At 43.6% G+C, this 22,867-nt stretch overlaps 1 protein-coding gene across 2 annotated transcripts in view; it reads right to left on the bottom strand.

Annotated features, from left to right (window-relative positions):
* The window catches only part of LRRC9 (leucine rich repeat containing 9), a 469,353-nt gene that overhangs the window by 121,211 nt on the left and 325,275 nt on the right, over positions 1 to 22,867 (bottom strand). For both annotated transcript variants that reach the window (XM_030213856.1, XM_030213854.1), the window contains 2 exons: positions 10,895 to 11,017; positions 2,413 to 2,543 (listed from right to left, as the gene is read on the bottom strand). In XM_030213856.1, coding sequence (XP_030069716.1) covers positions 2,413 to 2,543; positions 10,895 to 11,017 — 254 coding nt within the window. The remainder of the gene's footprint in view (positions 1 to 2,412; positions 2,544 to 10,894; positions 11,018 to 22,867) is intronic.

Here is a 22,867-nt window from a genome sequence, read left to right as displayed (position 1 = left end):
CTCATTATTTTATATACCTCTATCATGTCTCCCCTCAGCCGTCTCTTCTCCAAGCTGAATAGCCCTAGCCTCCTTAGTCTTTCTTCATAGGGAAGTCTTCCATCCCCGCTATCATTTTAGTCGCCCTTCGCTGCACCTTTTCCAATTCTACTATATCTTTCTTGAGATGCGGCGACCAGAATTGAACACAATACTCAAGGTGCGGTCGCACCATGGAGCGATACAAAGGCATTATAACATAATGGTAAACCATGGTAAACCACAACATACTTCTACGCCTCCTAGACCATTTTGGGATTGGAGGAAATATACTTAATTGGATCAAGGGTTTCCTAATCGCCAGAAAATACCAAGTTAACCCAAAAACAAACATATCACCACCGTGGAAAGCAGACTGCGGAGTACCTCAAGGATCACCACTCTCACCAATACTCTTCAATATAATGATGACCCTCCCTGGCCAAATCCCTATCCAACCAAAACCTTCACCCATTCATATATGCTGTTGATGTCACAATTTACATCCCTTTCAAACACGATCTAACAAAAATCACTGACGAAATCAAAGGCGGTTTGGATATCATGGACTCATGGGCAAATTCATTTCATTTGAAACTGAACACTGAAAAAACACACTGCCTCATCCTCTCATCCCAACACAATAATTATAAACCCACAACCTTAAACACCCCAGATCACACCCTCCCCATCTCAGAAAGCCTCAAAATACTAGGCGTTACAATTGATCGCAATCTTACACTTGAGAGCCAAGTAAACTCCACTATAAAGAAAATGTTTCATTCAATGTGAAAACTTAAACGTATAAAACCGTTCTTCCCGAGGGAAATATTCCGCAACCTGATACAATCAATGGTGATGAGCCATGCAGATTATTGCAATGGAATATATGCGGGATGTAAAGAACAACTCACAAAGAAACTCCAGACAGCCCAAAACACAGCAGCCAGGCTGATATTCGGTAAAACACGTTTCGAAAGTGCCAAACCACTTCGAGAAAAACTGCATTGGCTCCCTATCAAGGAACATATCGCCTTCAAAATCTGCACCTTGGTCCACAAGATTATCTACAGTGAAGTCCCAGGATATATGGTCGACCTGATCGATCTCCCAACCAGAAATAGAACAAGAGCATCACACACCTACTTGAATCTTCACTACCCAAGCTGCAAAGGACTCAGATACAAATTAAGCTATGCATCCAACTTCTCCTACATAGGCACGCAATTGTGGAATGCACTGCCAAAGACTGAGAAAACAATCTACGACCACCTAAACTTCAGGAGATCATTAAAGACCTACTTATTCAGGAAAGCATTCCCCACTGACCTAACTTAGACGCCTCAACCTTGCAACACAGCAAACCATAGATTGTACTGGACATTATATATTCCTTCCTATTTTCTATCCCTATGTACCTGAAAATACTATCCTTACCTGACCCTAATATCAAATTGTATTTGTTTCCATATCGTACTTGGCGATCGCCTTTACGGTATTATGTGAGCCTGCAAATAGGTGGGAAAATGTGGGATACAAATGTAAAAAATAAATAACTATAATGATTCACAGTTTTTCTACACTCAAGTTAAATGTAGAGGGTTTTTGGACTTCAGATTATGTGTTGTGGGCTTGGGGGGGCATACTTTCTTTCAAAATATATTATCAGTTTAAATGGGGCTAATTATTTAATTGTGAAGTGGACCATCTGAAAAAAATTATGGGCTCTAAAGAACAAATTGTTTCTAGTATTTCATGATTATTGTTGACTGTTTTAACTTTTGTGGTGAATAAATTCATCTTTTTATATGAAAGATTTTGGCGATTTACTTCTTTTTCATCCCGTGCTGGAGTTTGTGTCGCCTGCCTACTTGATTTCTTGTACTTAGTGGGCCCATCGTCATTTTTCCTTTCTTATCTCCGTTTTAGTTTTTATTTGAATTTTCCATTCCTTTATGGAAGGGCTTGAATTTCTGAGGATGATTTTTCTTTTTCCATCTGTGTTTGTGTTTATTTTCCCTTTTATTTGTTGAGTTTGTTTTTCTTTAATCCTAGGATCTATTTCCTAGCAATATGCTGTAATATCTGTGTGGAAAAAAATGTCTGTACTGTCATGCAGAAAGAGAAAAAATGGGGCAGACTGTGGGAATTCCTATGCATTTCCCGAAGTCTATTTAAGAATTTCTTAGACAGTCCTGAAAAAAGGTTCAGTTGTCACTGTCATTTGGTATCATACGCTTGACTGGTAACTTCGCTTTGCATTATTTGATTCTCTTAAGACACTGACACTCTGCTGGGTATAACAACGATGAGCATGTAGCAAAATTAAAACTTCCATCCTTCTACAAGAAATTAAAATGAAAGATCCTACAAATTATTGATAGGCTACTATACCTGATATTAGAGTCTTTCCAGTTCAATTCTTGAATTTCAAGGAAGCACGAATGTCCACACTTTTCCACAATCATGTCAGAGGTAAGTCTGCCACCAAATACATCTTTAGCATTTTCACTCTCTATTGAATCCTTGACAACAATATTTAAAAAGTTAGGTATTCTGTTCCACTTTCTTTCAAAAAGAATTTATAAGCATATATCGTAACAAAAAATAACATATCCAGTCTCATTTACTGGACATCAGGCCTTATATACTCACATGTGGGTAACGTGGGGTCCACGTTTCTGATCCACAGCTTGTAACAAGCTTTAAACAGGTCTTTGAGTGTGAGACATGCTTCACTGTGCATGCGCTAGTGCCTTCCTGCCCACTGCAAGAGCATAGGACCATCAGTACAATATAAACGTAAGAAAAAAGGAGACAATTCTAAGCGGAGGTGGGAGGGTATGTGAGAATAGAAGGCCTGCTGTCCTTGGAGAATACTTGCTAAAGGTAAGTATCTTTGCATTCTCTGAGGACAAGCAGGCCTATAATTCTCACATGTGGGAATCCCTAGCTACCAGGCTCACCAAAAACAACAACCAGTGGTCAACTGAACCTCGCAATGGCAAGGGCAAAAGAGAAATTAACCTCAAACTATATATGAGTGAGTGCGGCCTGGAACAGAACAAAACGGGCCTAGGAGGGTGGAGTTGAACTCTAGACCCCAAACAAATTCTGCCAAACTGTCTGTCCAGATTGTCATTTTGGGTAATTTGCTCAAGACAGTAATGAGATGTGAATATGTGGACTGAAGACCAAGTTGCAGCCTTGCAAATTTCTTCAATGGTGGCTGACCTCAAGTGGGCTACCAACGCAGCCATGGCTCTGACATTGTGAGCCCTCACATGACCCTCAAGGGTTAGCCCAGTCTGGGCATTAAGTGAAAGAAAAGCAATCTGCAAGCCAGTTGGAAATGGTGCGTTTCCCAATGGTGACCCCAATCCTGTTGGGATAAAAAAGAAACAAAAAGCTGGGTGGACTGTCTGTAGGGCCTAGTCCGCTCCAAGTAAAAGGTCAATCCTCGCTTGCAGTCCAAGGTGTGCAGTGCGCTTTTGCCTGGATGGGCATGAGGTCGGGGAATAATGTTGGCAAGACAATCGACTGGTTGATATAGAACTCTGACAAACCTTAGGTAGGAACTTGGGGTGCATGCGGAGGACTACTTTGTTATGATGAAACTTTGTATAAGGTGGATCCGTCACTAAAGCCTGAAGCTCACTGATCCTGTGAGCTGAAGTAACAGCCACCAAAAATATGACCTTCCGGGTCAAGTACTTCAGATGACATGAATTGAGTGGCTCAAATGGAGCTTTCATCAGCTGGGTGAGAACAATGTTGAGGTCCCATGACACAGGTGGAGGTTTGACGGGGGAACTGTCAACAGGAAACCTCACATGAAGCCAACAACTAGAGGCTGTCCAGAGATGGGCTTATCTTCTACACATTGATAAGTACTAATTACACTGAGGTGAACCCTAATGAAGTTGGTCTTGAGACCAGACACGGAGAAGTGCAGAAAGTATTCAAAAGCAGGGTCTGTGTAGGGCAGGAAAAAGGATCTAGGGCCTTGCCCTAACACCAGATGGCAAACCTCCTCCATTTGAAAGAAAAACATCTCAGTGGAATCGTTCCTGGAAGCCAGCAAGACTTTGGAAACACCCTCAGGAAGATGTAAGGAAGCAAATTCTAAGCTTTCAACATCCAGGCTGTGAAGGCCAGAGATCGGAGGTTGGGATGCAGAAGAGATCCCTCGTTCTGAGGATCAGAAAACAGTCCAAACTCCACAGTTCTTTCGAAGATAACTCCAGAAGAAGAGGGAATCAGATATGCCGGGGCCAGTAGGGAGCGATGTGGATCATGATCCCGCAGTCTTGCTTGAGTTTCAGCAAAGTCTTCCCACAAGAGGAATGAAGAATACTCATACAGAAATCCTGCCCCCCAATGAAGGAGGAAGGCGTCTGACGCTAGCCAGTTATGGGCCTGCAGCCTGGAACAAAATTGAGGGACTTTGTGATTGGACTGAGTGGCAAAGAGTTCCACTGAGGGAGTGCCCCGTGCTCGGAAAATCTTGCAGGCAACGCCCACAGTGAATGACCACTCAGGCGGTTGCATGTCCCTGCTCAATCTGTTGGCCAGGCTGTTGGATTTGCCCACCAGGTTAGTGGCCTCGAGGAGCATCCTGTGCTGCTGTGTACAATGCCACATCTGGACGGTCTTCTGACACAGAGGGTGTGATCCACTGCTCCCCCTGCTTGTTGGTTTAGTACATGGCAACCTGAATGTCCATATGAATAAGTATAATTTGGTTGTTCAGTCAATCTCTGAAAGCCTTTAGAGCATTCTAGATCATCCAGAGCTCCAGAAGGTTGATGTGGAGATTTGTTTCCTGAGCTGACCAAGCAACTTGAGTGTGAATCCTATCAAAGTGAGCTACCCACACTAGATGAAATACATCCGTCATCAGCACCCTTGTGGGCTGTGGAATTTGGAATGGTAGTCCCAGAGTCCACCAGAGCAGGGACTGAACCAGCAGAACTTGGATGACATCCTCCAGGTTCCCCATGACCTGACATCACTGGGAAGCTAGGGTCCACTGGGCAATTCTCATGTGAAGACATGCCATTGGTGTCACATGAACAGTAGAAGCCATGTGGCCCAACAACCTCAACATATGATGGGCTGTGACCAGCTGAGCTGCTCAAACTTGAGTGGTGAGGGTGACAACAGTCTCTCCTCGTGCTACATGGAGAAAAGCCCGAGCCAGCCGAGTATCTAGAAAGGTTCCAATGAACTCAAATCACTGGACAGGGACCCTAATAGCTCCAACAACCAAATATTCCTCCACATGGACTCCTGAGTACCATTCTTCGAGGTGCTCTTCATCAGCCAGTTATCAAGATAGGGAAACACATAAACTCCCAGTCTGCTTAGCGATGCTGTGACTACTGGAAGGCAACACGTGATACCGGAAGTGACGTGTCCCCAGCCAAAACCAAAGATACTTCCTGTGAGCTGGAAATATCGGCTTATGAGTACAATCATCCTTTCATTTCAGAGGTTTTCCTGAAACATAAGAAGGGTGCCCAGGGAAACCATCCTGAACTTTTATTTGACCAGGAATTTATTCAGGCCCCTCAGGTCTAGGATGGGACACACCCCCTGTCTTTTTTTTACACAAGGAAGTACCTGGAATAGAATCCCTTCCCTTCCTCCCTGGTGGAAGAAGTTCAACCGCTTGTGCCTTTAGAAGGGCAGAAAGTTCTTCTGCAAGCACCTGCTTGTGCTGAGAGCTGAAGTGATGTGCTCTTGGTGGGCAATATGGTGGTCTCTGAAGTCAATGCAGGGCGTAACCAAGATGGACTATATGAAGAACCCACCAATCAGAGGTTACAAGGGGCCGCCTTTCTTGGTAAAACTTCAGTCTCCTCCCAACTGGCAAGTCATCCAGGATAGTCACTTTTGCAGCAGCTATGTTCTACTGGAGCAAGTCAAAAGCTCACCCCCTGCATTGACTGCGGAGTTGCCTGGGCACACAATGTTGACAAGAACAAGACAGCTGGGGCTGAAACTGCTGAGAAGTGGTGTACCTTCACCTCTATGAGTAATAAGTACTCCTCCTCGACTTGCCAAAAACCCTCCTAGAGAAGGAGGCAGGTGCAGAATGCATCCGGTGGGAGAGAGTATCAATGGTATCAGCGTGTTTCTTGATGAAGACAATGATCTCCTCCATCTTCTATCCAAAAAGATTATCCCCTCAGCATGTGGCTTCAGTCAACCTCTGCTGGACCACCAGATGCAAGTCAGAGACATGCAGCCATGAGAGTCTGTGTATCGCTATACTCTGGGCGGAGATCCTAGAGGCCACATCATAAGTGACGTAGGCGCCCATGGCCAAGAACCTATGACATGCCTTCTGCTGCGTGACCAGCTGGCAAACAGATTCAGCCTCCTCCGGTGGGAGAGAGTCTGCTAAATCAGACATACTGCGCACCAAGGACTGCAAATACAGGACCGTGTAGAGCTGGTACAATTGGATATGTACCATGAGCATGGAGACCTGATACACCTTCTGCCCAAAAGAATCCAGGGTTCTAGCTTCCCTGCCAGGGGGAGCTGAAGCATAGTCCCTAAAACTCCTGACCCTTTTGAGCATGGATTCCACCACTATGGAATGATGAGGCAACTGGGGCTATCAAATCCAGGGGAAGATTGAATCTGGTTCATGGTGTCAATCTTCTTGGGGAGGACAGGGTCCGACAAAGGGGACTCCCAGTTATTCACTTGAACTTCCCATAAGATCTCATAAAGTGAGACTGTCACAACCTCTCTAGGAGGAGAGTCGTAGACCAGGACCTCAAACATCTTAGCCCTGGGTTCATCCTCCACTTCCAAAGGAACTGGGATAGCAGCCACCCCATCTTCCTCACAAAAGATGGGAAGGAAAGGCTCTTGGGTGGAGGACTTCCTCCTTCCCTGTGGAGGGGAGAGATTAGATGGAATTCCATAGGACTCCTCCTTTGAGAAATACCGTGGACCTTCTTCAGAGTTCCATGAGCACTCCTCATTGGTGTCAGCCAAGAACTCCTCATTGGAGGACTGAGACCAAGTCCGCCTTGATGAAGAGGTACCATGACCCTGAGAGGGGTGTCAAGGTGTTGGCTCTGGCCTTAACTCTGGTGAAGCTTCCTCCACTGATGTCAAGGGTGTGCCAACACAGGTGGCGGGGTATGCTGAGACTGCAAGCAGCATCGGAAACCTCACTGCAAGCTGGTGGCCAAGCAGGACTGAAGCAAGAGGCATGGATGGCAGAAGCACCCCAGACACCAATGCACTCTGTATGAACCCCGCCAAAAGCTCTGGGAGCAAAGCCCAGAGGCATTCATCTAGGACCAACATCGGGGAACACTGGAGTGCCAGTGTAGAAGCAGGCTGCTGAATTTGTGGTGTTGAAGTGGGTGCCTGGTCCTGGCTGTCTGGAGACCTAAGCATTGGAACCTCTTGTATGGAGGGGGAGCAATCCTCCCAGTGCCAATGCTTCTTGGGGATCGGGAAAACCCTCAGTGCCCCGGAGCTCCCGGCACTATGCATCAAGGGGGATCGATGCCTATGCTTCTTCCGATGCCTGGCATTGACACTCCTTGGTGCAGAAGGGGACATCAAGTCCTCACATCACCTCGGGGTTGGTTCCAACAATGATCAATTCCAGGGGGCCTGCATAGCAGCTGGCATCGAGGCAGATGGAGACCCATGAAGCACGGTCACTCCCAGTGTACAAGGGTCTCATAGCCATATGGACTAACACATCCGATGCCAATGTCGACACCAAAGATGCCAATGCCGACACCAACATTGAGGCTTCAGAGCTGGCTCCAAAAATGTTTTCCCTTTGAGCCTCTCTGGTCAACTGTGTTTTCTTCTTCATACAATGACGGAGAATAGAGTCGGGAGGGGTATGATCAGGCCCCAAACACTGTAAACACCAAGAATGGGTGTCTTTGCCAGAGATGGTCCTATTGCACAGAGTACAACGCTTGAAGTCACTGGGAACCTTCAATGCCATGGAAGGAAAAACAGCCGGGGCCAAAGCAAATGACTCCATGGTGCTAAAAAGGGCAAAGCACCAGAAAAAGGAAGAGGGCAAAAACCTGACCAGGGCTCAGGCTTAAACACAGCCTAGCAAGCATGGTAAAAGAAAGAAAACTTTAAAAAGAGGAAAAAATATCTTAGAAGATACGGGGATGGAATTAAAAGGAGAAAACCCCAAGAGAGGTATAAAAATAACAAAAAGAAAAAAACGGGAAGGCACATAAAAAGACCGAAGGCCAAACTGGCTGTGAGGAGTAGGAAAAATGCTTTCTCTTCTCACCGAAGAAAAAAGAGAACTGCTTGTCCTGTATTCTTGCAGTGGGCGGGAAGGCACTCAAGCATGTGCGGTGGAGTATGTCTCACGCTCAACGATCTGTTTAAAGCTTGTTACAAACTCTAGACCGGCAACAAGGATCCGTGTTACCCACTTGTGAGAATTATAGGCCTGCTTGTCCTCGGAGAATACATACGTCACATTAAAATACTAGTAGAGATACTAGATAGCACTTAAAGTGCATTTTTTATATAGTGTGCCCTACAAAATGTATTTTTTTTTATTTTTGTTACATTTGTACCCCGCGCGTTCCCACTCATGGCAGGCTCAATGCGGCTTACATGGGGCAATGGAGGGTTAAGTGACTTGCCCAGAGTCACAAGGAGCTACCTGTGCCTGAAGTGGGAATTGAACTCAGTTCCTCAGTTCCCCAGGACCAGAGTCCACCACCCCAACCACTAGGCCACTAAAATGAAATGTTTACCTGAAAAATAATTCTTGGACTAACATTCATCCCTCATGGTTGTCAAGATTTTATAAACACTGGCTGCGGCATAAAAAGAAACATCCCCCCGATATTCAAAATCATTTAACTGGCCATGAAGGGCACCTGGCCAGTTAAATGCTACCTAGCTCATCATTTAACTGGCCATGAATGGCACCTGGTCGGTTAAATGCTACCTAGCTGGCTATCTAGCGATATTCAGAAGGAGATAGCCAGTTGTATCACAAGATATACTGTAACTGGCTGTCAATTTTCAGCATGAATTTGTCAGCCATATTTGGCCTCGTGAATACCTGGAATATCTTTGGCTGGTTCATACTTAACCGGCCAGCACTGAATATCAATGCTGGAAACCGCCTGGCGTTGAATACCCAGGCTCTGCGCCGACCACAGGAGTTAGCTGGACTGTGGTCTGAATATCGGGCCCCATGTATATTAAGTGTTGCTTCATGTATAGTCAGCAGTGCTGAATATATGTGCAGATTCCTAATCATCAGCAGCTATATAAAAAGCATGGTATTCAGCTGCAATATGAACAGATTAATTTAGGCAGTCTTTTTAATTAACTATATGGAGAGTAGTTGGATATCACTGCTATACGTATGGTAAGGCAAAATGCTCATTTTCTGCCCTAACTCTGTCTTGGCACTATGCAGATAATGCACACCAAAAAACTGCAGGTATACTACTTCATATTCATTCACTCAGAAAGGTACTATTGGACTATGCAGATAATGCTAGGGTGTTTGGAGGGATTTTTGGCGGAACTGTGTGAAGAGCAATTCTATAACTTAGGTGACCAAATCTGCATGCTCACATAAGTGCTAGCAGGATGCCTAGCTACCATTCTGCAAATGATAGAGGTCTAAAAGATAATGAGTGGAATGGAACGGGTCGATGTGGAGCGTCTGTTTACGCTTTCCAAAAATACTAGGACAAGGGGGCATGCGATGAAGCTGCAGTGTGGTAAATTTAAAACAAATCTGAGGAAATTATTCTTCACTCAACCAGTAGTTAAACTCTGGAATTCGCTGCTGGAAAAGGTGGTTAAGGCGGTTGACTTAGCGGACATCAAAAAAGGGTTGGATGGCTTCCTGGAGGAAAAAGCCATAGGATGTTATTGAATGGACGAGAGAATAATACAGTATTTCTAGGATGGGTGGGACAAATTGCTTGTTCTTTTGGCCGCTGTCGGTGACAGGGTGCTGGGCTCGATGGACCCTTGGTCTGTCCCAGCATGGCAATGCTTATGTACTTACATAGCATGTATTTACAAGGGGGCCATACACAGGGGCAGAACATGGGCAGGACATACACATGTCTCCTACTTATGTGGGTAACTTACAGAATACTGTAAATTAACATGCATCCTTGCCACTTTTAGACACCCACACATATGCCAGATCTGTGGCTGTTTAACTGAAAGCATCTAAATTATTATTATTATTATTTGTTGCATTTGTATCCCAGCTTTTCCCACCTCTTTGCAGGCTCAAAGTGGCTTACAATACATCATAAGTAGTGGAAGAATATTAGAAAATAAACATTTAGTATTACAGAAGGATCTTGGTCAGCATGATGATAATAAAACAAAGTAATAGTATACAAGCAGATATTATGAAACAGTTCTGAATATAGATGGGCGAGTTGTGCATATTCACATTGGTTGATCTTTGTGGTATGCTTTATTAAAGAGATGGGTCTTCAGTAATATGCGGAAGTTCATTCTTTTGTAGATCGATTTCAAGCTACGCGTGTGTGCAGATATCAGGTTACCCTAGTAATCTATAATGGATCCTAGGTGTCTAGGTTCCACTATAGAATAGGCTATCATCCACCCTAAGGGTACCTAAATGGAGGTGTACAGTTACAGAATTGCCTCCATAGTGCTGCTGAAAATCCCTAGATAAGAGACTTACATTGACACCTCTATGCTTTTCTAATATGAAAATAGAGCATGATTCCTGCATCCTACAAGTTTATGCATGTGTGTGTGTGTGTGCATGTGCTGAAAGGACATGGGGGATATTGATAAAAGAAAAAAGGCTAGAAATGAAATTTTGGAGACTTACTATTGCAAGCCCATCAAGAGCCTTCAAAGCTGGAAGATGGAAAATTACGAACAGCCGATAGTTTCCTTTTTTCTTTTGTATTAAATTTCCATACAAGTCCAAGATAACCAGATTATTTAAATTCTAATAAATGAAAGACATTTATAATTGATAGGTTAGTTCTTCTTTACTTGATCTGTATTGTTCTTCTTCTCTAACATTCTTGTGACCATATTTTGGTATATCATGCATGATAAGATATAAATACACATTATTCTAGCTGCAAAGTACATCTCAAATGATGGGGTACAATGATATCTCTCCTATCTACCTTCATCAGAACAACCATCCTCCTTATCCCACCAGAAAAGGAGAAATTAGATTTTATATGATACTTTTCTTTCCTTTAGTCCCAGCGGATGGAGACAGAGAAACAAAGTAATTCCATGTGACTCACCATTAAGAGCACCGTGCAGCCTTAGATATTCAATATTTCAACTGACAAAGCAATAGTGATAGTTTCATTTCTACATAAATTACTGTATGTGAAATACTCATGCTAATTTAGTGAGCATAAACAATAAGGAAATGTGAAACTGCTGGAGAATCTTGAACAGGAGAAGAAACTTGATAAGAGCGTAATCTGATAGAAAAGAACAGAATAGAGACTTCAGCTTCATTTCCACTTTCAAGGAAGAAGAAAGTTTGGAACCGATTCATAGAGGTGCAGCCATAAATAAGTGTCTTAAGGTCTGAAAGAAGGGAAGACTCAAACTCTATGGATCAAATGTCATGAAGGGTAAATCTGCAGAACACTATTATCAAGTGCTGCCAACTGAAACAGCAAAGTTTCTATGAACACACTAACTGAAGGAGCAGCTATTTATGTACCATAATGGAAGATATGCTCACTTAACTATTGACTCCAGGAACAGCAGCCATGAAGATGCAGAACTCTCTGATTCCCTGAGGAAATAGATTTGAAGCTTGAAATTTGAATATGATGAACTCTGGAAATTCCAATGGAGAAGAACCAGACCAACCAACCATAAGTGCTACAGTTTGTAGTATGAGTGGCACTTGTATAGTCATAGGAGCCAACTTTTGAACATTTTTAGGGGTGCTGAACTCATAACTCAGAACAATTTTTCCCTCACCCAGAAAAACAAAACAAAACATCTGGTAGTGAATGACCAACCTATATCTAAATGTGAAGAGCAGGACAGGTAATGTGGACAAATCAAAAGCTAGGGTCCTGCCACTCTCTCCTCCCCCTCACAGCTTGTCAGCATCATTCTCTCTCTCTCCATTCAGGCCATCCACAGCACTTTTCTCCAACCAGTCCCTCTCTTCCCTCAGCCCATCTACACCACACTCCTTGTCTTCTCCCTCCCCCTCAATTCCCTCTGCACAGGTATTATTGGATGTTTTATATTTGAGGGCAGGCAGCTTAATAGCTCTCTTCTTGCTCCACTTCCTAAATCTTTTTAGCCTGTTTAGCCAGTCTTCTATTTCCCTTCAGTTCCCAGCAAGCTCCAATGTACTTTTCCCTAGCCAGCTGAAGTTCCACGCAGGGTTTGCTCACCTATCCCTTCACTGCTTCCTACTTCTCACTCTCCTCTATAGGTAAGACTTTCTTTTGTTGGTAGGTTTAACTCATCTTCAATTTGTGACTCCCTATTAACCACAAGCTTGGATCATTTCCCTGCTCTGCTCTCCATGGCTCCAGACACATTCCTGTTTTCTGAGATTGGTTCCCCATCCCCTTTTGCACTACAGCACTTCCCCCGGTACTCACAGATTACAGGCCAATGGCCATCCTCTGCCTGCAGAGTCCACATGAGATTCTTTGCTAGTTGCCCAACTTGAGCTCTGGGAAGCCCAGCAAGGATCACAGTTCAGACCTCAGAGATTACATGTTGAGTGGGAGAACGTGCTTCAGTAGCATAGGGCATAGGAACATGCATTCAAACTAAGCCCCTAAGTTCTGGGCTTGATATTACTCCAGTGGCCAAGGAACAAGATCCAGCTCAGGGAGCAGAGTTGAGACCTGGGAGGTGGCTATAGAGTTTTACCAAAAGCAAAGAGGGGAGCAAGGATTCAACAATTAAGCAAGAAGAAAGTCAGGGAACTAAAGCAAGAAACGCACAGAGTATGTGAGACAGTATGTCTCTTCTCCCCACTCCCTCCAACTTTGTCAATGGTCTCCTGCCACCTCTTCCTGGTGCTGCTGCTGCGCTAGTTCCTTAGGCTCACACAGCCCAGTGCCCCCATCATTTCTACCTCCTGAGGGATATAATGGGAGAATAATATTTTAAAAGTTTGTGAGGAATGGGAAGAGTGCTATTCTCCATTCCCCCCTCAGTTAAATCCCTGAACATAGCCCTTTCAATGTCAGAGCTGCCAACAGAAAGTACATTTTAAAAGCGTGATTTCCAGTTCATGGTATTCCATGCTTCTGCAACCTCCTCCTCTTTCCCATCCTTTTAATGAAATACCTTATTTACCTCAGAGACTGCAAGGTTGGAACAAAAGAGTCACTACCCAAAACTGATTCAGCTCAATTAGCAATATTATACACTCCCACCCAGTAATTCTTGGGCTCGCTCAGTTGTGGGGAACAGCTAATAGATTCAAAACATTAACACAAAGATCTGAAAATTATCTTTTCTTTGCTTATTCTTGGTTTTTTTCTTCCTAGTTTCACCCCTTCTGCCACTTCCATCCTCCTCTTAGTGTTTCTTAACATAGTAACATAGTAAATGACGGCAGATAAAGACCTGAACGGTCCATCCAGTCTTCCCAACAAGATAAACTCATTTTACATGGTATGTGATACTTTATATGTATACCCGAGTTTGATTTGTCCCTGCCTTTCTCAGGGCACAGACCATAAAAGTCTACCCAGCACTGTTCCTGTACCGAAAGTTCTGAAGCTAACATCGAAGCCCCTTTAAAATTTACACTCCAGCCCATCCATATCTATTCAGCCATGATCAGGGTGCAGACCGTAGAAGTCCACCCAGCACTGGTTCTACTCTCCAATTACCGGCGTCGCCACCCAATCTCCGCTAAGATTCTCAGTCTATCTTCCCTATCAGCCCCCTCCTCTTTGAATCTCGCGCAGTTCTAATCTAATCTGATTTTTTATATACCACTAAATTCCCATAAGGGTCTAGAGTGGTTTACGACAAGATAAAATCTACAGTAAAATCACAGTTAAATTCAGAAATTACAAACAATAAAGAAATAATATTTAATCATTATACAGTGATAGTCAATCTGATCTAGAAGATAGAAATTTAGCAAACAAAAAGGTCTTGAGACTTTTATGAAAAGACAAATATAAATGATTGGTTCTTATTTCAACTAGAAGAGATCTATCTCCAATAATGTGCTGCCTGATATGAACACAATCTTTTTATGGTGTTTCTTGGAAACAAGATGATAAACTGGAGAAAAGAACAGTATTGCTATTTTTTAATTTTAAAATTAACTGGGTAGAAGAACGATAAAGTAAGTCATACAGAGGTTAAGATGGAATGATTTGAAAACTAGACAGGATACCTTGAAGATAATCCTAGCATTCCCTGGCAACCAATCCAGATGTAAGAGCAATGGAGTAGTCCTGTCAAATTATCTTAGTACCTGTGTTCTATAAGAGCTGAAATCTATTTAAATGTTTTTTGGGGAGACCAACATATAATGAATTACAGTAATCTGTGCTAATATGAATCACAAGGACAAAATGTGTTTTGTATCAAAAAAGGCTCAATTTTCTCAGTTGTCTTAATTTAAAAATTACTTTTTTTTGTCAAATTGCTTATCTGTAGTTTGAATGAGAGAGTTGAATCAAATAAAACCCCTAGAACTGGGATACCTTGTCCACTGGTAATAGCTGAGATGAACCCAAAGTTTAGTCTGCATTGAGCATCAACATATATCTGGTGGCCCAGGACTTTAGATTGTTAATACATGATGACACAGAAAATAAATTGAGGTTAAAGTATCAAAGACTTGGAGCCAGATAAAGATGTCATCAGCATATGAACGTAAACAGGTGCCTGAGGGTAGAGCAACAGTGCTCACAGTACTCATAACTATCCTATATAATAAAACGCATCTCCAACGTTCTGAAGCCGAGAAAGTGAAGCTTTCAAGCCTTGAAACATTCCTGCAACGTTCTGGAACTAAGTGTCGTCAATTGAGGAGATGGAGCCTTAAAGAGCGCACGAATGCTTCAAGGTTTGAAGGTTTCACTTTCTCTCACACACACACACTCACTCTCTTGTCTCTCACATACATTCTCTCTCACACACTCTCTCACACACACTCTGTCTGTCACACAAACACACACTCTGTCTGTCTGTCTGTCTGTCTCTCTCTCTCACTCACTCACTCATTCTCTCTCACATACATACTCCATCTCTCACCCACACACTCTCTCTCAAACATATACACTCTGAGGAAAGGAGGCATGGAACAAGCTGGGGAGGAGAGGGAGGGAGGGGGGCATGGAACTTGGAGGGAAGGGGGGGCCAAGAACTCGGAGGGGAGGAGAGAGAGGGAGAGGAGAGGAGGAGAGAGGAGAGGGAGGGAGGGGGCCTGCACCTTGGACCGAAGGGGGGCCTGGAACTCAGAAGGGAGGAGAAGGAAGGAGGGAAGAAGGATGGTCATGGAACTCGGAGCCCCACACACACACACTCATTCTCTGTCTCTCACATACACTCTCTCTCTCCCCCACACTCTCTCTGTCTCTCTCTCTCACACTCACACACACATACACTCTGTCTCTCACACACTCTCTCTCTCACACAAACACACACACTCTGTCTCTCGCTCACTCACACACACACACACACACACACACTCCATCTCTCACACACACTTTCCCTCTCACACACACACACACTCCGAGGAAAACCTTGCTAGCATCCATTTCATTTGTGTCAGAAACAGGCCTGTTTTACTAGTATTAAATAAAACTGGCAAAAGCGGTGAACCCTGAGGTACTCCATACAATGGAACCAGGGTTTAGGTTTTTCACCATTTTTCATAACTTAATAACTTTGTTTTATCAGAAATTCCTGAAACCAGGTGAAGACTACTCCAGAGATTCCTACCTTCCAAAGAATACTGCGAAAAATGGAGTGGTCAACAGTGTCAATAGCACCCGATATATCAAATTGCAGCAGTAAAGATTGTGTACCATAGCTTAATGAGTTTCTGATCTTAGTCAACAGCACAAGCAGTAATGATTCAGTGCTCTGGTAATTTCTAAGCCAAAATGTGAATTGTGAAGTAATGAAAAATTTTCTAAATAACACATCAATCTTCTTCCAACAATTGCCTCCAACAACTTGGCAAACAAAGGAATAGTGGATATTGGTCATAAGCTAGCTGGTTTAGGTATATCAAAATTGTTGGCCTTAGGGTTGGGAGTAAGTACTATCTGACCAAGTTCAACCAGGAAGGAGCCTATTTGTAGGATGTGATTAATTAACATAGTAATCCATAATATAATTTGAGGAGAAATAGTCATGGAGGGGCTTTTCGAAAGGGTCATCCAAGTTGCAATTTGGACGTCCTTGCAAAACGTCCAAATCCAGGGGCGGGGAAACTTGTATTTTCGAAACAAGATGGACGTCCATCTTTTGTTTCAAAAATACCGTCACGGACGTCCAAATCCTTAAATTTCACCGTCCCTAGATTTGGATGTCCCTAGACATCCAAATCTAGGGACATTCGTCAATTTTCGAAACCAAAGACGTCCATGTCAAAAACGACTAATGCAAGTCATTTGGTCATGGGAGGAGCCAGCATTCGTAGTGCACTGGTCCCCCTCACATGCCAGGACACCAACTGGGCACCCTAGGGGCACTGCAGTGGACTTCATAAATTACTCCCAGGAACATAGCTCCCTTACCTTGTGTGCTGAGCCCCCCAAAATCCACTACCCCCAACTGTACACCACTACCATAGCCCTAAGGGGTGAAGGGGGCACCTAGATGTGGGTACAGTGGGTTTGTGGTGGGTTTTGGAGGGTTCACTGTTTCCTCCACAAAAGAAACAGGTAGGGGGAGATGGGGCTGGGTCCGCCTGTCTGAAGTGCACTGCACCCACTAAAACTGCTCCAGGGACCTGCATACTGCTGTCATGGACCTGAGCATGACATCTGAGGCTGGCACAAAATATTTTTAAAGATGTTTTTTGAGGGTGGGAGGGGGTTGGTGACCACTGGGGGAGTAAGGGGAGGTCTTCCCCGATTCCCTCCAGTGGTTATCTGGTTATTTCAGGCACCTTTTTGTGCCTTAGACATAAGAAAAACAGGTCCGGGTGAAAACGTCCAAGTACTCGTCAGGGACGTCCTTGTTTTTTTCGATTATGGGTCAAGGACGTCCAAGTGTTAGGCACGCCCAAGTCCCGCCTTCGCTACGCCTCCGACATGCCCCCTTGAACTTTGGCCGATCTTGCGACGGAGTGCAGTTGAAGACGTCCTAAATCGAGCTTCGATTATGCTGATTTGGACGTCCCTGGGAGAAGGACGTCCATCTTCTGATTTGTCGAAAGATGGATGTCCTTCTCTTTCGAAAATGAGCCTGTTCATCATATAAGATGGATAACAGTCTGGAGAACAACGAGAATGAGCAAATTTGTGATGAAATATCAGCACCAGAAACAATATCAAAAGATGTTCAATATCTGTCAACTGGAATATGCATACTTATACCCGAAGCCAGTAAACTAACTTTCTGGGACAGTTCAGAGTGCTGCACACTCTCCAATCCAATTTTCATCTTACCAACCTTTGCAAAAAAGAAATCAGTCAGAGATTAAGTATTTGGTTGTGTTTCAAAAACTATTTCTCTTTATTTCAGCTCATCCCTCTGCCACTTATCTTTGTTTTACAGCCCATGCCCCCCCAAGCTTGCATTACAACCCATATCTTCTCCACTGCCTCCCTCAGCACTTCTCCTTCTCTATGGCAGACCAAAGGCAGGAAGCCTATCTTGCTTACACTGCTGCTCTTCTCTGCTCCCTGCTATTAGCCCATTGGTCAGATATTCCTTAGCCAGTCAATAAGCTGCAGAGAAGACAGGACCAGTAGCTTAGGCGACACTAACCAAGGAGGTTTAATTGACAGGAGACAGCATCACGTGACAAGGCTGAAGCAGTAGCCACCATCTTGATACACTCAAAGCAAAGCAAACTACCGGTCCATGTCAAACCACACATAGGCAGTCTGTTTTTCTAATAAGTGTTTGCTATTGTTTTAGGCGACTCAATATGGTGGCAAGCTCTGCCTATTGGCTTCAGGCCAGATAATGGGCAAAGCATGCTCCCACTGTCTCCTGTCAGTTAAAACGTCTTGCACCAACCTTCCCTCCTGCTTTCCCCTGATCAATGGGCTGCAGTGGAAAGCAGGATGGAAGGTTGGTGTCTCCTAAGCTACTGGTCCTGCCTTCTTTGCAGCTTATTGGCTAGCTAAGGAACCTCTGACCAATGGCCTCCACGGGGAGGCAGGTGAAGTAGCTGAGAAGACGCATGGCCTTCCTGCCTGCTTTCCTCTTCAGCTCTATATCCCGAAGATTTCAGCTCTATAATGAAGCGAATGTTCCTCTCCATGAGGTCTCTCAAACATATCAAGCAGCTCCTACCATTTGACCTATTCAGGACTTTAATCCACACTCTCGTTCTGAGCCACTTCGATTATTGCAATGGGATCTACACCGGCTGCAAAGAACAAACCCTTAAGAAACTCCAGATGGCGCAGAACACAGCGGTGAGATTACTATTTGGTAAATCCAGGTTTGAGGCAGCTAAGCCTCTCAGAGAGAAGTTCCACTGGCTACCGATTAAAGCGCACATTGAGTTCAAACTCTGTGCTCTTAATCACAAAATCCTATATGGGGACACTCCAGCTTACATGTATAGCTTGATTGACCTCCCTCTCAGAAATTCGAGGAAGCCGTCCCGCAATTACCTCAATCTCCACTATCCTAACTGCAGGAACCTAAGATACAAGCTACTCTTGGCCTCCTCTTTCTGCTTTCTTTGTCCCCGCTACTGGAATGCTCTGCCGTCAACGCTAAAAGAGACTGCCAATCACAATCTGTTTAAAAAAATCCATCAAGACTTATCTTTTTGATAGATCATACTCCTCCACTGCTTAACCTCTTGGTATCCCTCTTTCGTTTCTCCTGTTGTTCCTTCCCTCCTTTATGTACCTTATACTTTGTGTTGTACTAGAATTGTTATGATGTTCTTTTATTAAAACACTGTAAGCCACATAGAGCCTGCCTTAGTGCGAATATGTGGGATATAAATGTTCTCAATAAATAAATAATGGATGGGCAGTGCTGGAAAGAATATTGGGAGTTCCCTAGCACCTACCAAGCTGGAGCCTATGGTTAGATACCCATTCTGTAACACTGTCTTCTGGAGTGGGACTATAACAGCACTATAGTCAGAAAAAACTAGAGAACTGCATCATCACTGAACCCAATCTGCAAATGTAACCTCCAGGGAAAACATCCTTCACCAATCCAAAATGGATGAGAAGGGACTACAGAAAAGACTTTGTACTGGAGAGAGCTCTAAGCCAAAGAGACAAACTACAGGAATTTATAAGATCCCTGCCATGCTTGGCTTGTCAAACATTAATCTACAGAATTAAGTATCTTGGGATAACTTTTCAACAGAAAGTCTCTTTGTTACTGAACTTGTTGCAAATTCTGAGATTTGGATGCTTGATAGCAATATTTGAATTACATCATAACAAGAACACAAAGGGCTTACGATGAGCAATGATAGATGACAGTGACGGGAAATGTGATTATTTTCACATTAAATTGGTCACAAATTGATTCTGAGCACATCACTTTCACATTTATTATTTTTAAATTTTGGTATGCTGATAGGAAAATGTTTATTTAACTCTGGTATATATTTGTTGTATATTATATATGATTCTGGGGAATATTTTAATTTAGATTCCCATTTTTTCTATACTATGCATATATACCACCATACCAAGGCTGTTATTGGCTCAGAATTCACCCTATTGGGAATGACAGAGGAGGCTCCCAGAACTGAATCTGGAACTTGCTGGCAAGATGGTTGTAGAAGGAAGTTTGAACCATGAGGCTGATCCTCCTACCTTGCAATGCCAAGTGCTAATACTAAATATCCAGGCACATAAGAAGGGCTCTGCAGATAGTGCTCTGTGAGCTGATGCCTGCACACTTCTAAACTCTGGAAGGCATAAGGCAAGAAAGCATGTAGTAACCTTCCAGAAAGAAAGCAGCTAAGGCTTTCGGAAACACAGGAGCTTTTAATAACTATTGCCCAGTGGTCAATATACCCACACTAGCAAAGATCATGGAAACAGTTGTTGCATCCCAATTGCAGGACTACCTACATACCAACATCAATTATTAGATGCTATGCAGTCAGGTTTTCGCCTCTTTTCAGCACAGAAACTGTCCTAGCAGGGCTGCTATTTGAACTGTGCCTGTCTTCATAATGCATATTGTTGCAACCAGCTTTTACATAAACCAAACCCTTCTTTTTAAAATATTGCTAGAATTTAAACTATTGAAACTGTTTTCTTGTTTTGATTTGTTCTTTGCCTAGAACTTAACAGTTAAGCAGATTATTAATGTTCTGTCCTCCGACAACTTTGCACTAGTTTATAACGTCATCCTAAAATGTGTGTGATGCTTTTACTGTTATTCTCAGTTCTAAGGACTATCATTGCTGCAGTTTCTCACTGCAGAGATACATGAGCGATGCACTGTGGGTAATGTAGTTCACAGGCAGTGCAACCACACTTGATTGGCTGTGTAAGAACTGTTACCACTGGTTGTGAGGCTGCCCAGACCTCCTCTCTCTCTCTGCCAAGCTTGGCTCTTTCATCTTCCTGCTATCATTTCCTGGTCATTCTCACTATCTCTGTCCTGGGAGGTCAGCCAGGTATGACCTTTCCCTCCAATCGAGAGCCATCCTCTAGGACCACCCCTTGCTACCCGATGGCAGGCTCTGTCCCCATTGGTCTCTATCTGCTCCTCCCTGAACTCACGTGAAGCCTCATCACCTCTTTGTCCCTTGAGCCATGAGGCATTCCCACCACCTAGCCAGAGACATGGAGCATGTACCATCCTATTCCTGACAGCTCTGTCCTGCTGAAACTCCCTGTAACGAACCTGTTTTTTTTTTTTACCTTGAAAATATCTCCTCTCTAATGAGATATTGCACATTCCAGTCACCCAGCTTTGAACCATTTCAACTATCCTTCTCCCCCTGCAATATATCTACCTCTCTTCAGATCTCCACCCCCAACAGCTCTTAGATTAAGGAGTCTCTATGTCCTGGAGCAGCACCTCTGAACATCTATCTGTGAGTAAATTATCTGTGAATTATTCAATAAAAGAGACTTCATAAAAATAATAGAGACTTCGAGTGATTGGTGTGCCAAGGTTATACTCCAAGATATTGGGGCCTCTAGTTATCAAGCCTCAAAAGTCTTTACAGTAAAAAAAAAACAAAAAGCAAAGTAAATAGCTATTGAAGAAAGCTTCAGCAGGATGTGCCTTTGGAACAGCCATCTGCACTGTGTTTAAAGAAAAGAGGTTAAATGTGTGAGTTAATCAGACCAGAAAAGGAAATCAGTAACTGCTTGGATTATGCTGGATGTGAACTGAAATGCATTTAAGTGAACTTGTAGCTAAAGAAAGCAATGTTGGACTGTTTAAAGTAAAAGGTATTTATCAGAAGGTCTGAGATGTGAAAGGAAGCAAAAGATTGTGGAGGTTTAGACCCAAACCAATGTTAAGAGGCTGTGCTGGCCAGCACTGACTGCATTCCTAGAGCGATCATTTAATTACCTTCCTATTGCTCCTTTTAAGTACCCTTCCCTGCTCGAAGAGCTACCCCTTCCCTCTGGGTCATCAGTAATTAAAGCCAGCAGCTAAACAGTCAAGAGAAGAAAACTGTTCTGTATTGGCAAACCTGTGAACATTTAACCTTTAAACAAGCATAAGAAGTTTAAGAGATAGAAAGAAGTAAAGTAGCTGCCCCAGATTGAAACAGGACACCCCTGAGACAGAGTTTGTGGGCTTGGGTTTCACACCTCTGTGTGATAATCGCCTTGCAGATACTTTGAAGTTCCCCCTCCCATCTACACCCAAGCTAAGAGCCAGATGCATCAACCAAACGTTAAAAAATCTAAATCGTTAAAGTCCCTAACGATTTTAAAAAAACAAAGAATGCACCAAAAAAACAAGTCACACATGCCCGGTGCGGTATTGAAAAGTACAATGTATCAAAGAATCGTAATCCCCGTCCGTAATCGGCTCCTAAAGCATGCGCAGAGCAGCCAAGCGTTTTGCTGGCTGCTCTGCGCATGTCACAAACGTATTAAACCTACATAGGTTGCTTACGTCAGACGTGGGCGTGCAAGGGGGGGGGATTGGGACGTGCGAGCCTCTAGCTCTGTAATCGTAGCAGGAAAGTGCAGTTGAAGAAGTCCTTTTCAAGACTTCAGAATGATGTCCTTCATAAACCCCCTTGTAACAAAAGACCTCTTTCGCTGTGATAATCGGCTCCTAAAGCATGCCCAGAGCAAGCAAAAAAAAAAACACAAACCTGCAAGGGGGGTTTGGAACCTGCGTTTAGCTCTGTGGTAGCAGGAGAGTGCAGTTGAGTCCTTCATAAACCCCCTTGTAACAAAAGACCACTGTGATCCCCATCTTCTGCTCCTAAAGCAAGCATTTATGATCCTAGCAGGAGAGTTCAGTTGAGTCCTTCATAAACCCCCTTGTAACAAAAGACCACTGTGATCCCCGTCCATAACCTGCTCCTAAAGCAAGCGTTTATGATCCTAGCAGGAGAGTGCAGTTGATTCACGTTTTTCTTTAGAAGCTTTATTAAACAAAAAATCTGGCTCCGATGCTGCAGGCACTTTTTTGGACAACGTGCTTCACTCAGCTGAGC

The sequence above is a fragment of the Microcaecilia unicolor genome, chromosome 9, assembly GCF_901765095.1.
Source record: "Microcaecilia unicolor chromosome 9, aMicUni1.1, whole genome shotgun sequence".
Classification (NCBI taxonomy): domain Eukaryota; kingdom Metazoa; phylum Chordata; class Amphibia; order Gymnophiona; family Siphonopidae; genus Microcaecilia; species Microcaecilia unicolor.
This window is presented reverse-complemented; position numbering and strand designations above follow the sequence as displayed.